General features: G+C 39.8%; 1 protein-coding gene across 1 annotated transcript in view; it reads left to right on the top strand.

The window, feature by feature from the left end:
* The window catches only part of TRHDE (thyrotropin releasing hormone degrading enzyme), a 212,294-nt gene that overhangs the window by 14,134 nt on the left and 170,679 nt on the right, over positions 1-27,481 (top strand). Inside the window, exon 3 of the mRNA XM_051608023.1 lies at positions 26,873-26,999. Within this exon, the coding sequence (XP_051463983.1) occupies positions 26,873-26,999 (127 nt within the window). The remainder of the gene's footprint in view (positions 1-26,872; positions 27,000-27,481) is intronic.

Genomic DNA, 27,481 nt, shown 5'->3' with positions numbered 1-27,481 from the left:
TTGAGCTGTGCTCTGCTTTCTGTACTACAGTCTTTCATGTCTCCTAATGCCTCTTATGTTCTGCTGTCATATTTGACTTCATTAACTTATTCATTAAGGTCTCTGTCCTTGGCATCAACATGAATTCTGCTCTCTAACATCCAGTGAAGTAGCAAGAGTCTATTAATGTTTTTCCCTAAGAGTCATGCTCTTGTTATACAAGCAAAAATGTAGTGCCAAATAATCTGTAGGAGGTATCTCACCCCAGGACAACATACAGTGAACACATTCCTTTACCAGCCTGAACATCTGTTAGTCAAACCAGTGTATACCTACCATAGTAACTGCACTCCGTGCAGTAAAAGTGGGTTACTGAGGCAAGTGGCTTAGTTGATATCTAGTTGAGTGACAGATAGAGTATGTGTGAGGGAGGAGAGTGATGTGTAGTTTATTTGTAGACCAGTTTCTCCTTCTGGGTTTAGGTAAGTTTTAATCATATTTTTCATACAGGAACAAAAAATTTAGCTTATTTGTTCCCATTTTTGTAGTCAGTCATGGGAAAGTAACCACTCCTTTCAGAGGTATGTAACAGTTACCAGTCACCCTCCTCTTTTTCTGGCAGTCAGGTGTCTGTAACATGCCTTTACCTCAGTTTTTTTGTGTTGCAGAACATGAACAAATTCCATATTACTTTTTGCCTTTGTCCCAGTATTTTTTCCTGCTTGGAGTAGGGGAAAATCTCTATGGTTTATGGTGTTACCCCTTTTTGTACTAGTAGAGGACCCAGTGAGTTTGATTTTTCTACGTAGGTGTCCATAGGGTTAACGAGGTTGTTTCATTCTTCTAGTGGGGTGCTTTCACACTTCAGATACCTCCTCTGAAGATATTTATCAGATGCTAGAATGGCACAGCTTCATAGCTTAAATGTGCTTTTCCAAGGTCCAGCCTGGCACAGACTGGCTTCACACATCCTTCCCTGCTACTCTCCAGGAGCGTCATTTGCACAGGGCAAATTCTGGAGCTGTGCAACAGCCTGGTTGACTATTGACTGCCCTGCAGACGATGGTCTCATTCTTGAGTTTATTCCATTTCATAGCAGCTGCTGCAACTGCCATCTACTTGAGCCCTGCATGTGCCCTGTCCCCTGGCACCCCTCTTGTGCAGTGGAGTGGGGACATGTGGTGGAGAACCACCTGTGTCGGCCTGGTTCCACTGAATGGTACCCGTAGGAGATCCTCCACTGCTCCTGTCTGGCAGCTTCTGGTGGCTGCTGTGTGCTGCTGAGACATAGCAAGAGCAGCCAGAGATGAGAACTGAGCCTGTTATCTTCTTATTTGGAACAGCATAATTTGAAAGCAGATTATGTTTCTCTTTGAAGGGTAAATGACCTAAAGTGTATTAAAAAAAGTTATCCCACAGTGGATTATCCTGAAAATATTTAGCAAGGCATTTTGTTTCACAGGATGCAGAGGAGCTGTGTGGCAGTATGGGACAGAATGAGAAGACTAGTACTTTACTTATTTGAAATGACTACTGTGGGGGAGGAGAATAAAAAGCAAAAGTTCATTATTAGCATTCACTGTGGGTGCCTTTGGGAGTACCTACACTTTTTTCACTTTCCCCCATCCTCTCCCAAGAGCAGTGGATAGTTAGAGTGGCTTGGAACCTCAATTATGGTTTGTATCCTCAGGACAGTGAAGTAGTGCTTTAGTTAATAAAGATAAAAGAATAAGGGAATAAAAAGTGGAGGAGATAAAAGAAAAAGGGAATAAAAGGTGGAGGAGGAAGAATGGAATTGGATTCCTATGGATTAATTTCAAAGAAAGATGTATGCCTACTGAATCATCCGCATACCATGTATGTGTTTCTTCTAGTTTTCCAGTCCTCTGGCTAATTAAATCACAATCTGCAGTTGAACAACAGTATATCATGCTGTGTTTCATTTTACTGAGAAGTGTTCCTATATGCTTAAAATTTGGTAATGTTGTTTTGGAGTAATTTCGTTGTTACCCTTTAAACACAATGGGGAAAAAAAGGGAGACTGATTGATAGCTGGTGATAAAGTTTAGTAGTTTTTTGTCTGACCTGAGTAATCCAGATAGAAGCCCAAGTCTATACGTGGGAATGTCAATGACTGATAGTATGTACTGCTTCATTTAAAGTCATATCTATGAATACGTATGCATTCATAAAATAAGTACTTATAGTTTGGGCTTCTGCTGCATCAGAGAAGACATAAGCTTCCCCCCCCCCAAGTCTAAAAGAGTAATTCTCATCTTAGTGAAGTTCTGCTGTCTGGATTCAGGTGATAGAAAGGGAGTGATGCCCAAACTTGGTTTTCTTTTGGTTTTTATTCCTTAGCAATGCCATATGTTTGAAATGTGTTAAATGTGTTTGAAATGTGTGAAATAACAGAGTGATCACAGAGAATATCTGACATATTTCACTCCACAGTACTTTCACTATATCACCTTTCTGTGATAAGCACCAGCAGAGGTAATAGTGGCGTTCTGCCGTCACTGCTCTGGAAGCCTCCTATCATCTCATGCTCAAGTTGTATTCATGCAGATTGCATCTAATTGCAGAGATACATATGCATCCATCCTCCTTACACTCACCCTTTAGATATTTATGGACACTAATAAGGTCTTCTCTCAGTCTTTTCCTCTCCAAGCTGAAGAGTTCTAGCTCTCAACCTTTCCTCAGAAGAGAGATGCTCCAGTCCCCCAGTCATCTTTGTTGCCCTCCGCTGGACTCTCTCCAGCAGTTCCTTGTATCTCTTGAACTGGGGAGCCTGAGCTCAGAATTGAACACAGTATTCCAGATGTGACCTCACTAGGGCAGAATAAAGGGGGAGGATGGCCTCCCTTGATCTACTAGCCACACTCTTCTTTAATGCATCCCAAAATACCATTGGCCTTCTTGGCCACAAGGGCACAGTGCTGGCTCATTGTTAACTTACTGCCTACCAGGATTCCAGGATCCTTCTCCTCAGAGCTACTTTCCAGCAGGTCAGCCCCTAACCTGTACCAGTGCATGGAGTTATTCTGCACCAGGTACAGGACTTTAAATTTGCTTTTGTTAAATCTCATTAAGTTCCTCTCTGCCCAACTTTCCATCTTGTCCAGGTCATGCTGGATGTCCCAATGGGTCCCCAGTTCTTAGCAAGCTTTATTGTGATCTGCCATTCTATCCATGACATGTGGAGTGGTATTGCCTTTTTCGACTGGTTTAAAAAAATGCAGAATATTATACTTTGCTTTCCTCGGAGCTATTTCATGTTTATTTTTGAACCGGGCCTATTTAGTCTGAACTGAAAATTTAGGCAGTACATTAGTTTTAAAATTACATTGCAGTCACCCACTGACCCTAAAGATCACTTTAAAAAAAGCTTTAATATACGGAGGATTAAGAAATAGAGTAGACTTTATTATGTCTTATACTTAGAAATGTAACATCTGTTGTGGAGGGGGATAGAACAAGTATATTCAAGTTAATAGGCTGCAAGGTAGTAGAAAGATGACTTCACTGGGAACTTGACATCTTGATGTAGAAAAAGGAAGTTTGAAACTTCTCCTTGTGTATCTGTATTGTGTGGCTTTTGATGATGCACGAAGGACCAACAGCCATTCAGAGTTGCCATGGGAAGTATTGTATACTTTGTCTGCTGAGTCAAATCACATTAGCTTCTGGCCACAGGAAACACGTGAAGCATATAGAGGAGATACGGTGGTAGCTTCGAGTTAAGAACCTAGTTCAAAACAGTGATGTGGAAAGCATGAAGAGGCTCAAGAAAGTCAAGGAGATTAAAGCTTGTGACTCCTTGCTATGAAACAACTTGGAAATGCCTGACTAGCTTGTACATGAGAGCTGCTTAAGCAGCAGAAAAAGTTCAGCAAAAATGTAATTTAGGTATGGAAATGAAGATTTGTAATTTGCATGGTTACAATAGGGCATATTATGACATTTGTCTTTACTACAAAATGCTTTGATGAGTCACACATGACTAGGAATGATTATGCTACCATGAAGTATTATGAGGATAAAAAGGATCAGTGAATCATAGTGCAGCTGGTAGTGTAGAGTTGCCTAGTTGCATAGTTCTGTTATTCAGGGGTTGATGGCTAAGAAGAAATATCCTGAGTACTGTTTTGTATACACATGTGCTGTAACAGCATTTAAGATATTTAAATACATTTAATTATATAGTCTGTTGCCTAATTGAGCTCACCAGTACAATGATACCTTGCAGTACCTACATGAGGAAGTCCAGAAAAGAGCAAAACTGCGTTCCCTGCAGAATCAATCTGCTCTGAAAGATGCTTCCTCTCAAATGCAGGGGAGATTTAGTAATACTGGGGTGTTTTCATTAGTTTGAGCTCCTGTAACAGTTACGATAAACGTTTATATGTTTAAGTGCTTTTCCATATTTATTGAACTCCTTCACCTGAACTTGGACAAGCTCCCCACTACTTACCAACTCTTAATTGTAGATTTTTATATCCTTTTCTTTTTCTTCAGTGCCTGCATCTAGTTACTTCAGACTTACAGTCATCAGATCCAAGGATTTCTATGTTTTCCTCTTCAGCAGAAAAAGTTCAAGTAATGTTGCTGAACCATAGGCTGCATTTTAGTGTGGTATGTAACAGTGTAGCCGAGAGCTGCTACTGAGCTCCTCCCTCACCTGCACGCTTCTGCTGTATCATTTCTGTCAGTTCTAGTGATCTGTGGCTAAACAGTGATCCTGCTCACTGCTATAATCCCAAGGGAAATTAAAGAAAAAAATTAACCTTTCAACTGAACCATCAACCTTTCGACTGAACCATCTCACCCAATGTGTGGTTAGTCGATGGATCCAACTTGGGAGAAGTTGCATGACTGTCCTTTTTAGTGACATGCCATCATAGTTATTGAGTAAGAGAAATATAAAACTCTTTCACATCCAAGCTGCTCTTGTTCTTACTCAGGTGAAGAAGTTAGTGCCAGGTGCTTGGTATGTGTGAATTACAGGTGAGACTCTTCAAAGAGGTGAGAAGTTTTTACCATTTCTCTAAACCTGCTTTGCATTCCTACTTATTAAGAACCCATTATGAGTTATTTTCTGAGGTCTAGCTGTGTTGTTCACTATAGTTGGGGGGGAAAAAAACCCCTGTGTTACCAACTGGGAAGATGCACTGTGCAAGGGACATAACAGCCATTGCTGGCCTTCAGGTCATGTGTTAGATTACATGGACATTTTTTTTCCCCAGTGTTTTCAGAAAAAAAAAAAAAGTGCTTATTGTAAGAACAGCTACAGCTACAGAGAAAAATGTTTTACTATGTCCTGTGTGGAGACCAGTTTATTAGTGACCCTGACCTGGAGTAATACATGGGCCACTGGTTTAATGGCCTCCAAAGAACCTGCTCTCTGTGACTGTACATTATCCATGTTTGAAACTGTTGCACTTTGCTCTCTGTAACAATTGGTGGCAATGAGAGCTGTATTTTACTTGCATGTCTCCTTTACTTGAATGCATTTATTCCACAGTTTCATTGGTTTCCTTCTTTTTGTGCTGTGATGATTAGTGACTGGTTGTTCTTAATAAGCTTCTTGTGTACCAGTCTTGATTTTATAGATGGCTTAGCTGTCCTTTTTCACGACTCAAAAGTACTTAATAATCTCATTGTATGGGATTCACTTCACATCTCTTCTTATTCTTATCACTTTTCTCTCTGCCTTTTAAGTTCTACACTGCCTGTTGTGAAATACTGAGCGAAAGAGAGGGTGGTGCCACAACTGCCTGCAGTGCTCAAACTTGATATGCTTGAGTTTGTTCTGTGGCATAATAATGCTTTTTATTCTTTCCTTAATCAGTTGTAACATTGTGTTTGCTTATTGAATATCTGCTGAGCAGTGAGCTCACGTTTTCAGAGACCTGTCTCTAGGAATGTCCCCTGAACTATAAATAATTTAGACTCTATTACTGTATATGTATAGTTAAGGTTATTTTTTTTTTTCCTGTTTGTGTTTCTTTGCACTTGCCAATGTTTCATGTGCCATTTGATATTATGAGATTCACCTGCAGCATTTTGTACATGTGACTATTCTGAATAATTCCGTTCACAAGGCACACTTTTCGGCATATATGTCCATGTCTGTTTTGGAAACATTCCTTATTGGTTATCTCAGATGCGTGTTCTGTTTTGTGGCAGGAAACTTTGATGAATCTTTATTAAAAAGCTGAAAATTATTTTGGCAATACAGTAATATACATGTCTGAACAGCTGAATAGATTGTTGCTAGAAGTCATAGGTAATTATGGTTCAGGTCACTGCTATGTGAGAAGTCTGGTAACATCAACACTTGCAATTGCCATGCTGAAGTTGGCCAACATCTTAAACATTTTGAGTGTATTTTAGTCAGTGTCAGATGACCTGATGTAGGTGTAGCTGTTGTGGAATATTCTGAATCACTCTAGGTTCTAATAACTCTACTGAACAGACCTCCATTGACTGACAGTGGAGACACAGGTACCGTCTTGTATGTAGGCATGTACATCTTGGAGACCTTTAGGACCTGAAAGACATCTGAGGTGTCTTTCACATCTGCTTTGTGAAGCATCAGCCTAACCATAAGCTTTAGTGTTTCAACTGTAATTCTGTTACATTTGTTTTTTGAACAACACTTAGAAAATGAAACATTCTGCCTTATTTCTAGAAGGATGCATTGTCTGTCATGACAGTAAATACTTTGATTTTGATGTGGTGGCAAACAGGGTTAAAGCTTGATTCAAACTTGATTCACAAACTAAGATGACAAGTTTAGCTGGTGAACTGAAAAAGTCTGCACATCCCTGATGAGATGCTAACACATTTAAAGGCTAAGTACTAGAACACCAGGAATAATTTTTTCTTCTTTGTATTTCCAATTTTCCTGATTTTAGTGGAATGCTAGTAATTTACAAATATATGTATGTATGAATGAACAAAATTTGTAAAAACTGGTTCTGGTATAAGGCAAACTGGTTTTGCATTGGTCACTTTATTTTTTTGTTAAAACATCCAAGGGTCCAGTTATTGGAAGATAATTTCTCTTAACAGAGGGCAGGTTAGAACCACAAAAGAAAATACATGTCATTGTTTGAAAATCAGTCTATGCTAGAGAAAGACAGCTAGTGAAGTATTTAACTGGTCTTTATATAGCTGGACAATGCCAAATACAAAATTTCTTTGGGAACTCTAACATGGAAAAACTGGACCTTTCATACTTGAACTTTTAATCTGAAAGAGGCTGTATGTGGTTTTGTACCATTTTCTACTCATCAGCATTCAGCAACACTGCAGGATAGAGGAAAAATACAGAAGCGTAAGAAAAAGATAAAAGGAGACTGGGAGCTGAAAAAAGATAAATGACTTTGCTGTCAGTGCAGTATAATGAAAAATCAAATCAGTGCCTGGCAAAACACAATTGCCCAGTATGGCTAACCCCAGACAGTGTTTTAAGTAAAATACATGCCTTTTGTATTTTATTCCTGTATTCATATAAAGATAAATGACTTTGTTATTAGTTGATTGTGAGGGAAATAGATGTCCTGATTTTGTAAAGTCACAAGAATGAGTGTGACTTACATGTTTAGTTCTGTTCAGTTTTTGGCATTGCCAATAATGGAATTTTGTTGTTGCCGAGGCAAGTCCTCTTATAACCCGTCTTTGGTTTTTTTTGGCTGGGTTTAAAAAGATCCTGCAAGCAGGATGCACTCACCTTAAGTGTAAAACAACTATTTGTTTTATAACACACACAAAAGATACGTAGGAATTAATGAACTACTAGGCTCAGTGTTAGTGTGCTCACCATTGCTCCCACTCTTTGCTGGCCTGGCAGGCATTGGCTGTTGGGGAAAGATTCTGCTGCATGGCTCCATTCAATAGACTCAGTGTTGCTGAGCTGCCACCTTCCACCAGCTCTGATGACACTGATGAGGGTGATAAACAGGAAGAGTTAGAGGTCTGTGTGCAGTCTAAGGGTTATGATCTGGTAGCAATAACAGAGACATGGTGGGACAGCTCACACGACTGGAATGTGGCCATGGATGGCTATGTGCTTTTTAGGAAAGATCGGTCAGTGAAGCAAGGTGGTGGAGTTGCTCTTTACATGAGAGAGCAACTAGAATGTATCGAGTTTTGTGCAGGGGCTGATGAGGGGCAAGTTGAAAGTCTGTGGGTAAGAATTAAAGGCCAGGCTGGTATGGGTGATACAGTTGTGGGAGTCTACTACAGACCTCCTGATCAAGATGAGGAAGTTGATGAGGCTTTCTACAGGCAGCTGAAAGCAGCCTCACAATTACAGTCCTTGGTCCTCATGGGAGATTTTAACTACCCCGATATCTGCTGGAAGACTTACACAGCCAGCCTTTCACAGTCTAGGAGGTTCCTCCAATGCATTGACGACAACTTCTTAATGCAAATGGTGGACAAGCCGACTAGAAGAGGAGCGCTGCTGGATCTTGTGCTCACCAACAAGGAGGGCCTTGTTGAAGCAGTGGTGGTCAATGGCAGCCTTGGCTGCAGTGACCACGAGGTGGTGGAGTTCAGGATCCTGTGTGGGAGGAACAGAATACCCAGCAGGACCAGAGCCCTGGACTTCCACAGAGCAAACTTCGGCCTCCTCAATCAATTGTTAAGGGAAGTCCCATGGGACAGGGTGCTGGAAGGTAAAGGGGCTCAAGATAGCTGGTCAACATTCAAGGACCACTTCTTGCAAGCACAGGATCAGTGTGTCCCAATGGGTAGCAAATCTAGTAAGGGAGCTAGGAGACCAGCGTGGTTAAAAAAGGAACTGCTGGGCAAACTCAAGTGGAAAAGGAAAATCTATAGATCATGGAAGGAGGGGCTGGTCCCTTGGGAGGAATATAGGAATGTTGTCAGAGAATGTAGGGAGGCAACTAGGAAAGCTAAGGCCTCCTTGGAACTTAACCTTGCAAGTAAGGTTAAGGACAATAGAAAGGGCTTTTTCAAATACATAGCCAACAAAACTAACACCAGAGGCAATATAGGCCCACTGTTGAATGAGGCCGGTGCCCTGGTGACAGAGGATATAAAGAAGGCAGAGGTACTGAATGCCTTCTTTGCCTCTGTCTTTACTCCTGCAGGCTTTTCCCATGAGCCCCAATTTCATATAGCCCCAGAAGAAGTCAAGATAAAGGAGGAGTTTGCCCAGGTAGATGAGGATTGGGTTAGGGATCAGTTGAGTAATCTGGACATCCATAAATCGATGGGTCCGGATGAAATGCATCCAAGGGTGCTGAGGGAGCTGGCGGAGGTCATTGCTCGTCCACTCTCCATCATCTTTGGTAAGTCACGGGTAACAGGAGAGGTGCCTGAGGACTGGAGGATAGCAAATGTCACTCCAGTCTACAAGAAGGGCAAGAAGGAGGACCCGGGTAACTATAGACCGGTCAGCCTCACCTCCATTCCTGGAAAGGTGATGGAACAACTTGTCCTTGGCACTATCTCTAGGCATATCAAGGACATGGGAGTCATCAAGAGCAGTCAACATGGTTTTACCAAGGGGAAGTGATGTTTGACTAACCTTATAGCTTTCTATGAGGAAATTACTAGGTGGATAGATGATGGTAGAGCAGTAGATGTGGTCTATCTTGATTTCAGTAAAGCATTGGACACCGTCTCCCACAGCATCCTTGTAGATAAGTTGATCAAGTATGGGTTTGATCAGGCAGTGAGGTGGATCAAGAACTGGTTGAAAGGAAGAAGTCAGAGAGTTGTAGTCAATGGGGCAGTATCTAGTTGGAGGCCTGTGACTAGTGGAGTCCCTCAGGGGTCGGTACTGGGACCGGTGTTGTTCAACATCTTCATCAACGACCTGGATGAGGGTACAGAATGTACCCTCAGCAAGTTTGCTGATGACACCAAGCTGGGAGGAGTGGCTGACACACCAGAAGGCTGTGCTGCCATTCAGAGAGACCTAGACAGGCTGGAGAGTTGAGCAGGGAAAAACCTGATGAAGTTCAACAAGGGCAAGTGAGAGTTTTGCATTTGGGGAAGAAAAATGCCATGTACCAGTACAGGTTGGGGGCTGACCTGCTGGAGAGCAGTGTAGGAGAAAGGGACCTGGGGGTCCTGGTAGACAGGAGGATGACCATGAGCCAGCAGTGTGCCCTTGTGGCTAAGAAGGCCAATGGCATCCTGGGGTGCATTAGACAGGGTGTGGTTAGTCAGTCAAGAGAGGTTCTCCTCCCCCTCTATTCTGCCTTGGTGAGGCCACATCTGGAATATTGTGTCCAGTTCTGGGCCCCTCAGTTCAAGAAGGACAGGGAACTGCTGGAAAGAGTCCAGCGCAGAGCCACAAAGATGATTAAAGGAATGGAACATCTCCCTTATGAGGGAAGGCTGAGAGAGCTGGGTCTCTTTAGTTTGGAGAAAAGGAGACTGAGGGGTGACCTCATCAATGTTTACAAATATGTAAAGGGTGAGTGTCAAGAAGATGGAGTTAAGCTTTTTTCAGTGATGACCAATGATAGGACAAGAAGTAATGGATACAAATTGGAGCATAGGAGGTTTAAGGTGAATATCAGAAATTTTTTTTTTACTGTGAGAGTGACAGAGCACTGGAACAGGCTGCCCAGAGAGGCTGTGGAGTCTTCTTCGCTGGAGACATTCAAGACCCGCCTGGATGCCTTCCTGTGTGATGTGCTCTAGGTGACCCTGCTCTGGCAGGGGGGTTGGACTAGATGATCTTTCGAGGTCCCTTCCAACCCCTAGGATTCTATTATTCTATGACTGAAGGTGATTATTTGCAGTGGGGTCAGCTAAGCTCTCTTTATGTTTTTATACATTTGTGTGTAGTTGATGCTGTCTCTGTAATCTTAACCTCTGCAATTTCCATGTGTTTATCTGCCTCCAGACTTTCTCATAGCACCCCTTCAGTAGTTTCACAGCTAGGCAATACCAGAGCTGGACCTTGGCATGCAGGCACCTGAATCCCTGGATGTTGAAAGCAGAGTTACAAGGGAGGGTTATAGGCTATAGAGGTAGTATTTACATGATCAAATTACACTGTAATCGAAATTAGTATCAAAACTAATCAATTTTATTTTCTCAAAAGACATAATAAAAGTACCTTTTATGTGTTATTTTAAAATAATATTAATGTTTCAAATAATTATGGATTGGCACAGTGCTGCTGCATTGTTTGCAGGAAATGCAGAATGGAAACATAATTCATTTTAGAATATGCCCATACTGGAATAAAAATACAAAAAGGAATTCACAAGAACTTTGAAAGACTTTTGCAAACTTGCATTTTGTTCCTGATTGGCTCTGACAGTGTCTTTTTAATGAATGTAGTCTTGAGCATCTGCAAACTGTTTGCAAGCTTGAATTTTCTTTGCACATAGCTGACTGTGGAATCACAGATGCTGTAATCATGGATGCTGTGTCTCCACAGTACCTACTTGCAAAATAATAATAATAACAACAATAATAATAACAACAACAACATAGCAATATTGTAATCCCTTCCCTCTCAGTTAAACTTCAGTGTTCTAGATAGTTTCATACTAGTGTAATATGCTATTGGCTGTTTATCTTGGCTCACAGATGAATGCAAATGGCCTCTAAACACCTTGTATAGCTGAAAATACACTAGCTTTCTAGGTTGTTCATCTCCACCTTCTTCATTTTAGTAAATGAATCCCAGAATGCATAAGTGTATAGGAAGCTTCTGAACCGGAGGTCTGTCTTCTTTTCAGATTAGATAACAACGTACAAGCCGGTTGGGAGCCCTGTTTTTGTATCCAGAGAATGATCTCAGGTTGCTGCTAACTCTCTCATCATGGGAGTTAAATAAGATAGAATTGTTCACAGGATCATATTGTTTTGTGCATTCCCATACTTTCTAAATGTTTGTATTGTTATTGATGAAGACTTTAAATCCTTGAATACCTCCCTATTAATGCAGGACAGTGTACAGCTAGGAAAGCTATTAATATATAAACTAGCAGGGGTAGGTAACATACCCATTAAGGTCAGGTGTAGAGACACCACTAATTTAAGTTGAGAGACTGTATAGTTGTGATCATACTGTGTAATGTAGGGTGTAAATGCATCACAAATCAACTCCAACCATTGCAGTGTTTAGTGTAGACAAACCCTTAAACCTGTATTTGCTTTCTTAGCTCAGTTTTTGTTTCAAGCTGCAGGAACAAAAGGGAGTGAAGTGCTATCAGATCTTTTCCTTGCTGTGCTTTCTTGGCTTGCTTGTGTGAGTGATTTAGTAACTTGGTCTATTTCCATAATTCCGGAGCCCTCAGTGAGCTAGGATTTGGAGTTTGTTCCAAGAACATGCTCTTTCTAGCATGTGATAAAGATGCTTCAGTTTTTATGAGCTGAAAGGCCACTACTTATTAAATTGTTGTGTTTGTTTTTTTCCCTTCAGTACCATTCTAGAGCTTTCAGAATGCCTGTTGCTTATGAGTCTGAAAAACCCTTAGCCATCTCAGCAGTAATTACAGTAAAAATCAGCATTCGAAGAAGAGTTATTTTTCAAGGTTGAGTGAATGAGCTTTGCAGAGTGTGCATCAGTGAAACTTGGATTGGAGAAGACCAACGGAGCAGCCTTTGCAGTTGCTTCAGGATCTGTGGTGTGGTGCCTAGATATAGAAAATGATGGAGAAGGATGTGGAGAGCAATGGCTGTTCAGTTAACTTACAGCTACCACACAGCTCATATATGACCCCATTCCTGTGTTGGTGTAAAATGAATGAAGCACATCTGTTCTTTTTAAGGTGTGATGAGTAATCCTTTGTGGAGCACAATGCAAATACAGCATGGTGATCCCTTAATTGGCACTGACTTAGCTGCTTCTGGAACAGAGAGTGGGATACCAATGTGAGTGGAGAGCGTCATGTCCCTGGTCATTTACTGTGCTGCAATCAAAGCTTATTAGCTCAGACACGGCTCTGCTTCTGCTGTACATGAGTCTGAGTGATGCTGGACTGTAACATCCAGTGATGCCAGCATGCCTGCTAGCTTCTCTGCACCATGGTCTGCTGCCTAGGGCAGCTCTCTCCTCACAAGCATGGTCTAGGCTGCTGCTGATGTTGCTTGTGTCTCATTTTGCCCTCTCCTCTGAAAGGTTACTTTTTTCTCAGGCTGAGCTTACCTTCTACAGGTCTGCAGTAATCCTGTGTTTAGTTATTTTTTTCTGTGAGTAATGAGGCCCTTTCATTTTGTTACAAAAACAGAGGCATAGTACTCTAATAATTGTTTACCATAATCTGTGGCTGCTAACCTTTTTTGTATTTTCATGAGCAATGTGGGCAGTGATCAAATACAGCTGTAAAGTCACAAGGCCTGTTTGGATTTACGAGTGTAATGCACAGAGGGACTTGAGAACAGCAGCTGGCTCGGTAGTGTTTGGGAGTCCTTAAAGTACAGCAGCTGGAGGCTGTCTGTCATAGGCTTAATCCTTGGGGGTGCTGACAATGAGATTGACTGGACCTTGAACAAAGGAACATTTTAAGCTTTGGCCTTTAGTTTAAGAAGGAGTCAGTCAGCACTCTGAGCATGCGATCCAGCAGTGGCGCTTCTCCCTGGGATTTATTTCTTGTTCCCTCATACTTTTTATTTTTTCTTTCCTCTGCCTAATAGGAAACAGCAGCTTAAAAGACCCTCATGGGAAAAACACTGTAGATATTTTAGAGGCGGTAGCAAAAAAGCTACTTGAGAGCTTTAGGCAAAACTGGCAGCAGAATAATAGTGAGTGATATTTATAACATGTTTTTCTTACAAGCTTTTGGTAGCAGTTTCTGTCACTTCATACACTGATCTGAAGACTTTCAACTTGTTGGTTTATGCTTTCTCTGCCTAGCTCCTTCAGTGCCCTTCTCTTTTTCATGATCTTCCTGCTTCCCCATGGCGTTAGTGGCAGTTTGCTTCTTTCAGAAGTCAAATTTTCAAGCAGAGATGCACACCCCGACAACCTTCCTCTCCTCACTGATACTTTGTTGCAAATAATCAGCATACACAAACTGCCTACAGGCTCAGACTGTTTGTCCTTTTTCACTGCCCTGCCAACAACAGAGTCAAGCACTAGAAAACTGGGGGGAAAAAGCTACTGGAAATCCTTTTCTGATGTACTGAACCTAGAAAAAGCATCCTTAAAAAGTCCTGGCTTTATCCTTCCCAATGTTCATATACCATGAAAGCTTAAAAAAAATTTGCATTTGTTCGTGTCAGTACTTTCTGTAGTCACAAATGCTCTTGCTGCTCATACATTGTTGATATTGTCCCTAATAACTGTTCTTAATGTTTGTTAATCTGCAAAGATCTGTTTTTAGACACAGTTTATGCTGTGGGTGAAGACAGGATGAGAGCAAATAAAGCCTGCCATTTTAAAGGTTTACCTTGCACTATGCAGTCAGGGTATGTCTCATGAGAGGGAATGTTGTCTTAAACTCCAAGAAAGTGTTAAAAAGAGAGACACTAATGAAGCTGCTATATTGACATGGGTGTCAGGTGGAAACTGAGCAGGGGAATGGCTTTCTTCATCAGCAAAGAAAAGGGAAGGAAGGACTGTTCAGACAATGGTGATGTGCTCCATTGTCAGCAAAGGAATATATCTGTGGAGTCTGTTTTATTGCTCTTGGAATTAAAAAAATGATTATGACAAAAATGCCTGATTGATTGGTTATTTAAATCTTAAACCTGTAGTGTGAGTTCAGTGTTGCCTGCAGTGTCACTGCCACACCTGCAGCATCTAAAAGTTTGGAAAACTCAAGTTTCAGAAATACTTCCCCTCTTTCAGTTTTCTCATGACCTGTTGGACTCCTGTCACATTTTATGCTTGTTAGCTTCCTGGAGAAGGAATTGCCCTGACTTTTTTATAGGAAAGGATTTTAATCATATTTCTCATTAGACATTCTATTCTAAATAAACTCATTTAATGCTAATACATCGAATGAAGAGGTCAGCTCTTGCCATACTGTTTTATTTTGGGCAAGCTGTGTGATAGTCATCCAGACCTGGTTTAATCTTAGCTGGTTAGCTGACTGTTGTCCAGATGTGAACCAGATGTGATGGTTGAGTTTTGCCTGATCAGAAAGTGTTAGCAAAGACCCTTTTCCATAGGCATGCAGAGGACATAGCTGATTAACTTGCATCTTCCTAATAAGCAATATGTCCTGAGTAGTGGAGGATTTAAGATGAGAAATGTAATTCGAATGATAAAATGTGCAAAAATAATTTTTCATAATAACAAAAATCTGAGCATTTAATACATTGCAAGGGATTTGATTTATAACACTGCAGTTAAACATTTTGTAGTATTTTAATTTAAACTATTCACATGTTGTTACACTAACGTGTGTTGTGTAGATTAAAATGAGCATGCCTCAGAGTTGTTTATCACATTTGTCTGTTTGTATATATCTGAGTACTTGAATTTTGCAGCTTCTTCTGTCTTAAGGTGCAAAAAGCCTCTATTTGCCAGTTCGTGTGTATGTGATCTGCCACTTCTCATCTGTGTCTCTGCCGTCCACTGGTTCAGCAATTAATCACCTTCATCCCTGTTTGTGGCCTTGGTCTTTCTCAGATGGAAGTTCTGAGATGGGACTAATTTTCTAATTGATTCAACCCTTTGGTTTTGCTTTCTCTATTTATAATTTTACTTTTCCTTTTGATTTTTTCTTTTTTAATAATTCTCATGTTATATACTGAGATTGGTGTGTCCAGAAGAGGGCTGGAATCCTTCAAGGCATGGGTTGGAGACATTATTGATAGCTAACTGCATCTCTCCTAATTTATCTTCTCTTGCTGAAGTGCTTATTCTGCCTATGGTTTTGTCAGAGACTAGTTGTGCAAAAATGTTTAGATGATACTAGTACGTAAGGCCTTTTTTTTTTTTTTTTTTTTTTTGTATTGTTCTGTGGATTTGGAGGGTTTTAAGAAACATTTTAGATACTAATTGAGAATCAGAAATGGATTGGGTGCATTAGAAAGGGTGTGATTAGTAGGTCAAGAGAGGTTCTCCTCCCCCTCTATTGTGCATTGGTGAGGCCGCATCTGGAGTATTGTGTCCTGTTCTGGGCCCCTCAGTTCAAGAAGGACAGGGAACTGCTTGAAAGAGTCCAGCGCAGAGCTACTAAGATGATTAAGGTGGTGGATCATCTCCCGTATGAGGAAAGGCTGAGGGAGCTGGGTCTCTTTAGCTTGGAGAAGAGGAGACTGAGGGGTGACCTCATCAATGTTTACAAATATGTAAGAGGTGAGTGTCAGGGAGATGGAGTTAGGCTTTTCTCAGTGTTGACCAGTAATCGGACAAGGGGTAATGGGATCAAATTGGAGCATAGGAGGTTCAAGGTGAATATTCGGAAAAAATTTTTTACTGTGAGAGTGACAGAGCACTGGAACAGGCTGCCCAGAGAGGTTGTGGAGTCTCCTTCTCTGGAGACATTCAAAACCCACCTGGATGCGTTCCTGTGTGATGTGCTCTAGATGACCCTGCTCTGGCAGGGGAGTTGGACTAGATGATCTTTGGAGGTCCCTTCCAACCCCTAGGATTCTATGATTCTATGATTATGAAATTTTCTTTAGTGAGTTTTAGTATGTATCCCTATGAAAATTTTGACTTCTGTTTTCCCTGTTTAATGGTTTATGGATTTTGCTTTTATTGGTCAAATTGTTCGTCTCTCTGCTCCAACAAGCTTTTAGCCTGAAGTAACTCTCACTGTTAATATGGCTGCTGCTTTTATTGATGTAACCTGGTTTTGATTTTGTTATGGATTTTATACCAGCCAGAGCACAACATTTTCAAGCACGTATTTTTCTTCCTCCTAAGGGCTAGGTACAATTTTTCAAAAAGTGTTTTGGGCTCACTCCAGCATAATGCAGACTTGTCTACAAAGTGCCGAGTTTCCCCAATGCCAACAAATTTTAGAGTACTTTAGAACTCAGTACCTTGCAAACAGTTTTCCATTAAGTTTACATGTAGTTCACAAGATAATCTCCTGTGTTCCGTGTGCTTGTTGCTGTGCTAACAAGCTGTGCATTGAGTAAATGCATATGAGCTCACAGATGAACTACGCTTCTGCTTTGTTTTTTTGTCATCTGTGCTCTTTATCTACCACATTATTATTTTTTTTTTAATACCAATAAAGATTAACTGGAAACTTATGATAAATCTGGTGAAATGTACCTCCAGCAGACTGTGATTTCCACTGTGGTTGTGCTGAATTTATGTGACACATGAAAGTACCAGTGTGCTCTTTTCAGTCATCTTCTTTGGATTGTTATGTACAGCCTGTCTCTATTTTCTTCCAGATTTTTTGTTATGCTCTGGACAAGTACATCACTTAGTAGCTATTTTGTAGGGGAGCAGTGTTGAAATATCTTGAAGTAGTTTCTTATAAGTGAGTAACAAAATAGTCTTCCCTCTAAACAAAGCTAAATAGTCTCAGCACAGTAGCTGCTTTGCAAAAGATGTTGTTATAGGAATGGAATGGTTACTCCTAGATGTGACTGAACACGAGGAACTGCAGTATTTAGAATGTCTTCTGAATCTGAGTAATTTCAGGGATCCTGGTCTACAGTTTGGGATATAGTTTAGGTCTGTATTTGAAAAACACTTTGTTATTAGGGACCTGAAAATAAGATTTTTTAAAAAAATTTTTTTTGCAAATTTTTAATGGGAGAGGTGATATTCTAGAAAATACGTTTCAGGAATAGTAATTTGATGATGTATGATGAAAGATGATTTATCAGTTCAGGACAGTGAGAAAATTTGAGTTCTATTTCAGATTTTTCTTACTGATAAAAGTCCATCTTTCTGCATCCTTTATTTATAAAATAGAGATAACAACAGTTTATTTCCCCCATGTTTTGCCTTGTCTCTGTTTAGACAGAAGGACCTCAGAGTAACAGTCAAACCTTGCTCCTACTTATGTAGCTGGCTGAGCACAGGGGAACATCATTGTCATATTCACAGCCTCTAGACAATGCCAAAATATAAATCAGTTTTAATAATTGCAGATTATAATTTCAAATGGAATCACTTGAAATAAGGTAACATCTGTGTGCTTGTGACAGAGCAGTCTCTAGCCAGGTGAAGATGGTCATGCTGTAGGGCTGCTGAATGTTGTAGGTCCCTTATTAGCACTTTCTTTCAACTTGTGTACTTCTGTAACTCTTTTATCCAAGAGCAAGTGAAATATTATTTATTAATATTTTGCAGTATGAATGCTTTGATTATAAAACAGCTGATGATAAATACTCTGAATAAGAGAATTCTTTTAAATGCCAGTACAACCCCAGTCCAATGAAAGGCAATGGAAACTTAGTGCTACCCTTTGGGATAGGTCTACTGTAAATCCTTCCTGGAAGGAGAAGCTAACTCTCACATTACCTTACTGCTGGTGCTGTGGTGCAGAGTTTTTATGTGTAATAGGTAAATAATGTAAATCTTTGGGCTTTTGTTTCTTAAAGCTATGCTGATTTTTCACCTTCTACAAAGAACTGGAAAGAGCCTTAAGCAGTGAGAATCTCGACAATTCAGACACTGAATTCTCCACTATAGCCAAGTTTTTCTTGGCTTCTTAGGCTGAAGCTCTGTAATGACTCAAATTTATAATTGTCTTCTCTTCTCTCCAGAAATGTGTTCTTATGATGGCTCTAGCACCAGCCTGGTGGGTGGCCGGGTGAGGAGGCTGGGCTGCCTGGACACAACCCACCTGACTGGCATATTAGCCCACTTACCTGGTTGGTATCTTGCTGTGAGATGAGATGAGCCCTAGTGTAGATGTGAGGAAAGAATCAAGGCTGAATGGCTGAGTATGTGGTGGTGGAATCGTGTCAGTCTTGGCTGAAATGATTCAGAAATGGTGTCTGTAATTATATTTGCTATACATTAGTTGTTAACATGTTCACTTTCTGTCCCTGAGCCATTTCAACAAGATGATACAGATCGTGAGTGCTCTAAATTAATCTCAATGGCATTGTGGTCAGTGATATAGCTGGAATTTTATTTTATGCCAGCTGAGCAGTGTTTGGATTTATATGTGAGTGCAGCTCATAAACTTTCTAAAGTATTTTATGATCTCTTCTTAAGTTAGAAATTGTGGCAAGTCTGCATGACAGGTTTGCCTCCTGGTAGAAGGTATTGTTGCATCTTTGGCTGGAGCAGTCAGCAAACAGATGCATTTGTTTTTGTTGAGATGAGATGTTGAGATGGGGCAACTAGATGTTTCTCCCATGCAGTCGTATGTATTTATTAGATACTCTAAAATAAGATGCACAGAAAAGTTACGCTCTCACCCTCCCTTCACAAGTTTGAAAAAAATACTCAGCAATCTCTTTGCTTAATGTTCCTCATTTTCCCACTGCCAGCTGGAACCCCAGACATTTCTTTAACTTCTTTCTCCTTCAGGATAATGCTTCAAATTTTCATACAGGAATGTCAGCAATGTCAGTTTGAAGCCTCTTTCCCCTTGTCCTGCAACAATGTTTAGGCACCTCTGTGCTTTCATTTAGTTTCCCAAGAAACCTTTCTACCAGTATTGCTCCCTCCATGATAATTTCTTTCATATAAACTTTAATTTTAGTGATGACTTCTGTTATTTTACCTGGTTTATTAAGTCAGTGGAAGCTGTCTTTATTGAGGTTGGTTTGTTTACTTAAAAAAAGTTCCACCCGATCTCCAGCAAAACTGTTTCCTTAGAGCTTATCAGGTCATTGTACTGTCTGTGTTTCTAGCTAGCTTTTTTTTTTAAAATAATAATCCTAAATTTATTTTAAAAATTAGATTATAATTATATCCATAAAAGGCTTAGTGCAGTGCTGTATGTGGCTGCTCAGTTTGGAGAAGAGTCATCTCCATATAAAGATGAGCTGTCCCCTTGGTGTTCAATAAGCACATTTAATTACTATACAGTCTCTTTTGGCTATTGTCTGTGATGAATAATGATTAGTGACCCAATGAGGTCGCAAGCAAGACTGTTGCATCCAGACACCCATCTGAGCATTAAATGTGTAGTGTGAACGTATATTTATGTCTGTAACAATAATGAAAGCAATACCCGTGCCTAAAATAGTGAGCAAAATAAATGTTAAAACAGGTGTCAGATTATAAAGTAAACAGAAGCTTTTAAGAACACTGGCAATGATGCATTTTCAAGTTGAGAGTGTCACTTGGTGCAGAATTATTATGGATTTTGAAAAGAAGAGTGTAAGAATATTTTCTCCTCTTATATGAATTTTCTAAGTGGCTGCTCTGTTGAAATGTTAGGGCTTTCTGAAACATGTAAATACATTGTTTAAGGTTAAACTCATATTTAAAGTTAAATATATACATAAGTGCTTTTTTAACTGAGATTTTGAAACAATTGTGAGATCCTAGATGTACCAGTGCTGGGTTGAGCTTGTGGGTACAGTTATACAGAGAACTGCAGCTAGTTTTGAGGGGCCTCCCAAGAAGAGTGCTTCACGTGGAGTCTACTGGCTTTGTGGGAAGGGATTAAAGAAAAAACATTATTCCCAGGGTGACATTGCTGACACCAGCTGATGTGCAGAAACATCTGTTCCGTAATGGGAAAGCACTCTGAGCTGCTTTGAAGCACCTGGCAAAGTTACTTTTAATTCTGCTTGAAGTAGGTGGGAGGGGAAGCTATCCTTAATTGTTGTGAAGTGGATTCCTGTGTTGGTACAAGGTTACCTAATCTATGCTTGCCTGAGAAAACAAGATTTTAAATTGTCATCAGAGTTTTCCTTATAGCACATTGGATATAAATGTAAGATCCAGTCAATGGTCTTGCTTCTCATGATCTGGACTATCAGTGGTTATGACCAGAGGCCCCTTTTTCCCGCCCCCCCCCCCCCCCCGCCCCCCCCCATCCTGTGCATTGTCTAACAAGAGCTACTTGTGTGGTGGTCTGAAAACATGGCAGATACTGTTGGTGAAGATTGCCCACCAGTAGGTAAGTCATGTCACCTCTGAAAGTCTGATTTAAAGCCCCTGAAGTTAACAGGAGCCATTCAGTTGAAGTCAGGGGGTGTTGTGTTAGCTTGTGACAGCCTAATGAGTCATCTACTCTCACAAGCCTTCCCTTGCTAAAACAGAGGTGCATTTTATTCCCTTGGAGCAGTATTTCTCATCCAGGGAGCTGTGATCCCTCCAGGGCATCAGGGAAGGCAGTGATGGCAATTGGAGTGGTCTTAAAACATGGAAAAAATGGCAAAACATTAAAGAAAAGATGCCTTGCTGAATTAATGCAATCTGTTATATGGGATTATCATGATCAGCAAACTTGACTCTTAGATGAAATAAAAGAATAAAAATATGTCTTGATATCAAGCAAGGTGACACTCCCCTAAAAGGATAACACCACAGTAAGAATTAAGGTTTCAAAGGGAACACACGCATAAGTAGAAGGTGATGTACAGAATAATGTCTTCAATATCAGGCTTCAAATGTAAAAGTGGATATTTAATTCTGAAGTAAGTGGTGGACTCTGTAGTATGACATGCTTCAGGCTTACAAGTCTCTTACTGTAACATCCTGATTTCTGTCAGTTTGTCAGCTTCCTTAATTCCCTGGGGAAGCAGATTTGCAGTCTTGTGGCACCTTTAGCAACCTCTAGTACTGGAGGGAGGACGTACTGTGGTTCTGTCTTCCTTCACCTTTGGTGAATTCCTGCAGAGGGAGAAGGTTGGACAACAGTCTTTTTGCAGTTAGACGTGTAAATAATGGATTTTTACTTTTTATTTATGTGGTCAAAATGCTGAATGTGTTCTGTATTCCTCCTGCCTGCAAAGCAGAACTAAACAAACCCTTCAGTTTGACCTGAAATACTGCATAGAAAGTGAAAAAAGATGGCAGGTTTTTCTGTACTGTTCTTCATTCCTTTCATCCTTTTCCTTTTTTTCACGTATTTTAACTTCAGTGCAAAAAAAGAAGAAAAAGAATAAAACCAACACCTTTTTGATTTTAAAATGTCAAAAATAGGACAGTTCCACATTTTCTGAACCCATTCCTTTATTAATTACCACTAGTCTTTGTGACAGTGGAAACATTTTTAGTCAACATAGTATTCAGCAGAAATTAATATGTTCATTGCTGTTTACAGTTTGGACTTGTCAGAAGTTACTCATTGTACCTTGTTACTAATTCACATTTTTTTTAAACACTTGGAAGTCATAAGACAGGCAAAACTTTTTTTTTTTCTTTTTAAACACTAACGCTCTTTTTGATGAATTATTTTTACCTGCTGTAGACAGGAAGATTTTCTGATGACCTGGCTTTAGCTAGATGTGATTTGTTCTAAATCTGTTGCACATTTCTCGGAGTATATCACAACCTGTCCCTCACGGTAGGAAACAGTTCTCATTTTACAATTACATTCATCTGTTCTGGTGGCTTGGTATTGCAAATATTTTAAAACTACTTTGGTTTCTTTTATGTAACAAATGCTGAAATATAAAGAGAGACTACAGAAAATGTTGCAGTGTAGAATCATACAATAGTTTGGATTGTAAAAAGCCTTTAATGGTCATCTAGTCCAGCCCCTCTGCATTGAGCAGGAACATCTTCATCTAAATCAGGTTTCTCACAGCCCCATCCAGCCTGACTTTGGGTATCTCTGGGGATGGGGCTATTAATACCTTATAGCAAATACGTACAATTTACCATACAATTTCCAAGAATATTTTAGTATTTTATCTAAAAACGCTACCAAAGTCATTCTAAGAACTCGAGTTATTTCACTAATATTTTAGAATTAATCCTTCAGGATTATTTTTCTGTGATGGTGTCTGAGTGTGGTTATTGTATTGTCTTTCTATAACGTTTTCATGAAAATAGCTCAGGGCTTCTGGAGAGGAAACTAGGGTAAACAACTTGCATTTTTGCTCACTTTAGAAAAAGAAAAATACACATTGCAGAAATTTCATTTAGGATCTGTAGTAACTTCTTGTTCTGCTGTTAATGGAAGTAAAAATGCTTTCCAGCGAAGTGTGTTGGATTTCCTCTTTCAGTGGTTGTGAAGTATAATAACAACAGTGTCTTAAAAATGTCAAAGGGGAGATCTGGATTCAAACTTGTAGGAAGGAGACAGTCAGTCTGGTTCCATTTGAGAAAGAAATGAAAGGTTTGGAATTTTTTTTCTCAGTAGTCAGAACTTCTGTTGAAAGATTGGTATTTGTTGTGAATGTAGGTACAAACGAGTTAAGAAAAACACCTTGGAATTTAGGCTGACCATGTGAACTTCGTTATATTCATAGGTATTATGACATTGTAATTATTAATACAATCCTGCATAAGATTTTTGTAGCATTTTTGTAATTTAAGACACATAGGGAACTATGCTTCATCAGGACAACACCAGTGTACTGTGAATATGCCTGTTGTCTGAACAGTCCCTACCTTATTAGTTCCCAAATATGGAAGATACTTGGTGCAGGCTGTCAGGTGGCCGTGAGACTGAGTGCCATATTTGAATTCCCTCCCTGCCCAGATCTGCCACCAGAGTTGCTATGAATGCCGAGCAAATTACATAAACTTACATAGTCTCATTTAGTCCCTAATTGTGTGTTACTAATTTTCTTAATACCCAAATTAAGGCACCTGTGACCAGACTGAAAGCTGTGCAAACTGTTCACCGCTGAAACAAGATATAATGGGAACAGTGCTTTTATTGTGTACAATAGAACTGTGAAGTATACTTGACATGAGAGATGTCAAGACAGGCACCCAGAGTTAGTCGCAGTTTCTCTTTGTTCTCCACTTTCTTATATGAAAATAATAGCATAATTTAATCGTGCAAAGATTGTGAAGAAGAACTTCACAAATGTTTGCAGGGCAGTAGGGGCCATTGCAGTGAGTAATGAATTATGCACCTAAGCTTGAAACCTTTTGTAGGAAAACACATGCTACTTTTATTCATATTTAGGTCTGAACCTCTAGAAGATTCTTTGTTCTGTCTCTTATTTAAATTAATATAAAATTGAATTCTCAGTATAGTGATCAAACAGCATGTAGGAAAGTATATAATAATTATGCATTATGGCTCAGTTGAACGCAGTTATAAATTAACACTGTTTCTGCCTTTTGAAATGAAAGCTGTAAACAAAAAAAGTATCCTAAGCAAATCTCATGTCTTAATCCTCATTCTGTTTTATTTACTTAAGCTCCTCTTTGGAGCAGTATCTGAAAACTTCACAGTCTTTATTACTTAGCACTCAGAATGTTTGTATAAGCTAAGGAAATACAATCTCCATTTTTTGGACTTGGAGCTAAAACATGGTCAAGATAAGTCCATAATACATTAAATAATATTGGTGTGTGGAAGTTACTGGCTTCGGTTTCTGGCTTTTAGATGCCAGCCTTCAGACTGAACTCTGAACCTAGCTCCTTGTCTCATGAATGACACCTGAGAGGGTGTAATCCAAAACAGCCAGACAGGTAGGCAGTGTCACAGACTGTGCCCTGTGGTAGCCCTCTGCTATTCAGGAGGGAGTTTGTTGAGGCCAGAGTTGTCTGTGGTGGTGCCTCTAAGGTTCCTCCATACATTTCACATTCAGTTGTTGGGTAGGAAGGCAGAAGCAGACCTGGCGGTTGAAGATGGCTGACATGCCTGGGGGAATGCCTGTTGCCTCAAAGGCCCTGAGAGATGAGGGCAAAGGCATGGGTAATTTCTGAACTGTGTTCCAATGTAGGGATGACCTTGGTGTAAGGCACGGAGTCCTGGCAGTCCAAAGCTGTTCTGGGTAGGCAGAGACACAGTCAGGGAAACTTTACAGGCAAGATAAAGCTATATTCAGCATTAGGCAGGTGGCAAATGAAAGTTCGCAGCATTGCCGTTTTTGAGCTTTTCTACCTGAGCTCCATCTCAGACACCATTAAATGCCTTTTTTTGCATTGGCCAAAAGACACACATTGTAATGCAATAAGTGGAACCTTGATTTTTCTTGTATGTATGTATTTTTTTCTTCCCTTCTGTTGTCCTATTCCTTATTATGGATGTATTCGGCCCCTGTCAAATAGAATGATTTTTTGCATACTTGGTTGGCTGACTCTTCTTTCCTAATTTGCTGATACAGTCAACTGTGCCAGTAAAGCAATTATGCAAAATTGTGTATAAAGATTTAATGATAGAAAACAGTGTTCATCACAAATCTAATTGTGATTCTTACCATCTTTCCATAAACTAAAGGTTTTGAGATGCTTGAATTAGGATCTCTATGGTTAATGGATATTTTGTTAAAAAATATATTTAGAGTAGCTGATAAAGGAACATTTAATGTCTATGTCACTTTTAACTTTGGAAGAAAGCAATAAACGAAGATAGTGACTTGGAATTGTTCAGATAATGGTTTATATGCTTGCAGGTGGTGATTATGAAAAGTCTGCTTTATTACATGTCTCATTAGGTTATGCTGTTAGTATTTTTCATTACAAATGATAACTATCTATGGCTGATTGTGCATTGAGTCTGTAATATGATATGAAGATAAATAATATAAAGATGGACATATTAACAAAGTAGGATAATGTCCTTACATACTGAAAACAAAGAGATAGCAAGTTAAAACAGAATTGACAGATACAGTGTATGAAGTTTGGTATCTGGTTTCCACTCAGATAACTGAACTGGTTCTGGAAAAGAGAAGTAAACCAATAATTGGTAATTCTTCCACTGAAGCCGAAAATCCCATTGGCTTTTCTTGGTCCAGAACAGAGCTTTTAGCAATGTTTCAAAACTGGTATTTCTGCTTCACGTTTGCATTGATATTTTCTGATTTCTGCCCCACTGCTTTCCTCAGAACCCTAGCTGGGATTTAATCCTACCACAGAAAGTATTAGTGAGATATTATTAGGACTGATATTTGGTAGAGTCTCGTTTGTGTCAGGTTGTTATGTACTGTAGGTGGAGACTTTTGGCCATAGCCACAAAGCACAAACTGCTTCTCCTTGGCTGCTGTCATCACACTGCTTATGAGGACGGGGAGAGTGAAAAGTGGCTCTGTCCCTTTCTTGGTTAACAGTTCTTGCTAGCTGTGTGTCATCTTGGCACAGAGGAAGCTTTAAGGACTACAAAGAAAGGGAATAATGAGGAAACCTGGTGATGCTTTCTGCTACCTCCTTGACTGGGAGGGAAGCTGGTCACATTTGGATGGTGAATTATGAAGGTGAGTTCTGTTCTCTTTGGTGCTCCGTGTAGTCAAATGTGTGACATATTTTATACTGAAAACAAAAGTCTGTGGCTTGTATAAAAAGCTTTAACTTACTGCTTTCTGAAAACAGAGGCCTGAAGCAGTCACAGAGTTTTCAGGATTGTTAATTGTTTGTGTACATGAATGAGCTTATAAATGGTGGTTTTTGCAGGCTTCCAAAGCTCATAGAGGGTATCTGTGTCACTGCCGGAGAAAATAAAAGAGAAGGACTTTTTTTTTTTTTTTTCCCTCCACAGTCTCCTGATACTTCCATACTTTCAGGGCTCGATGTAATGTGCCTTTAACAAACCGTGAACTTCTCTCCTACTGAGCCACTGCATCCTGCCTACATTCAGTGTAGGCAGAGAACCATTATACTAATCCACTCCCCTATCCTATCTCTAGCAAACACATGTAAGTGTTTTTCTTTGAATATTTATTTTGATGCAACGAGTGTGAAGTCTTTTATTTGGCAACACAAGGAGGAGATTGTGACTTCTCAACTTTGTAACCTTAATTGTGGAAGTTCTTGTTTTCAGCTATGACACGCTTTGACAAATGCACGACAATCATGTTTGACTTTAGGTGAATAATCCTTCCACCTCACAACAACCTTAGAATAGTTCACTTATGCAGGTAGGATAGCTTTAAAACATAGATACTGAAATGATCAGTTTTTTGCTTTGTTTTTTAACAGGTACGGTTGTATGCAAGACCTGATGCAATCCGAAGAGGATCAGGGGACTATGCTCTAAATATTACCAGGAGGCTTATTGAATTTTATGAAGATTATTTTAAAGTACCCTATTCCCTGCCAAAATTAGGTAAGATTTACCCTAGAACATGAAGTTCACCCGGAGATTGTCAGCTTTTTAAAGGAAAGCTAATACTACAATGCACTAGATTCAAAGACAAGGAATGTTTGGATTAATTTACAAGGATCACTAAGTTGCAATTTTTCACATTTTCCTTGCAGAGGAAGCGAAGCCAAATTGTTTCCTCTCCAGCCTCTCACTGAAAGGAGCAGGAAGTAGTTGGTACTTAGGCTTGTTAAGCAATGGGAAAAGAACTTGAGACCTGTCACTGATAAGTGGGTTGGATTTTCTTTTTATGCTATTTATTCTGGTCCTTACTTATTAGATAGACACTGGAAGATACTTGTTCTGGAATATTTGTATCTTGATGCCTCAGCTTTAGATGGGGAACAGAATTTAAAAGATTTGTAGAAACTGGGAGCCTGTAACAATGCAAGGCAGTATTTTTTTATGCTGGCTTACGTGGTTTATTAGTGATGCTTAGTACATAT

This window comes from Apus apus, chromosome 1 (genome assembly GCF_020740795.1).
Source record: "Apus apus isolate bApuApu2 chromosome 1, bApuApu2.pri.cur, whole genome shotgun sequence".
Taxonomy (NCBI): Eukaryota; Metazoa; Chordata; class Aves; order Apodiformes; family Apodidae; genus Apus; species Apus apus.
Note: the sequence above shows the minus strand (reverse complement) of the source record. Positions and strands in the feature narration are given on the sequence as shown.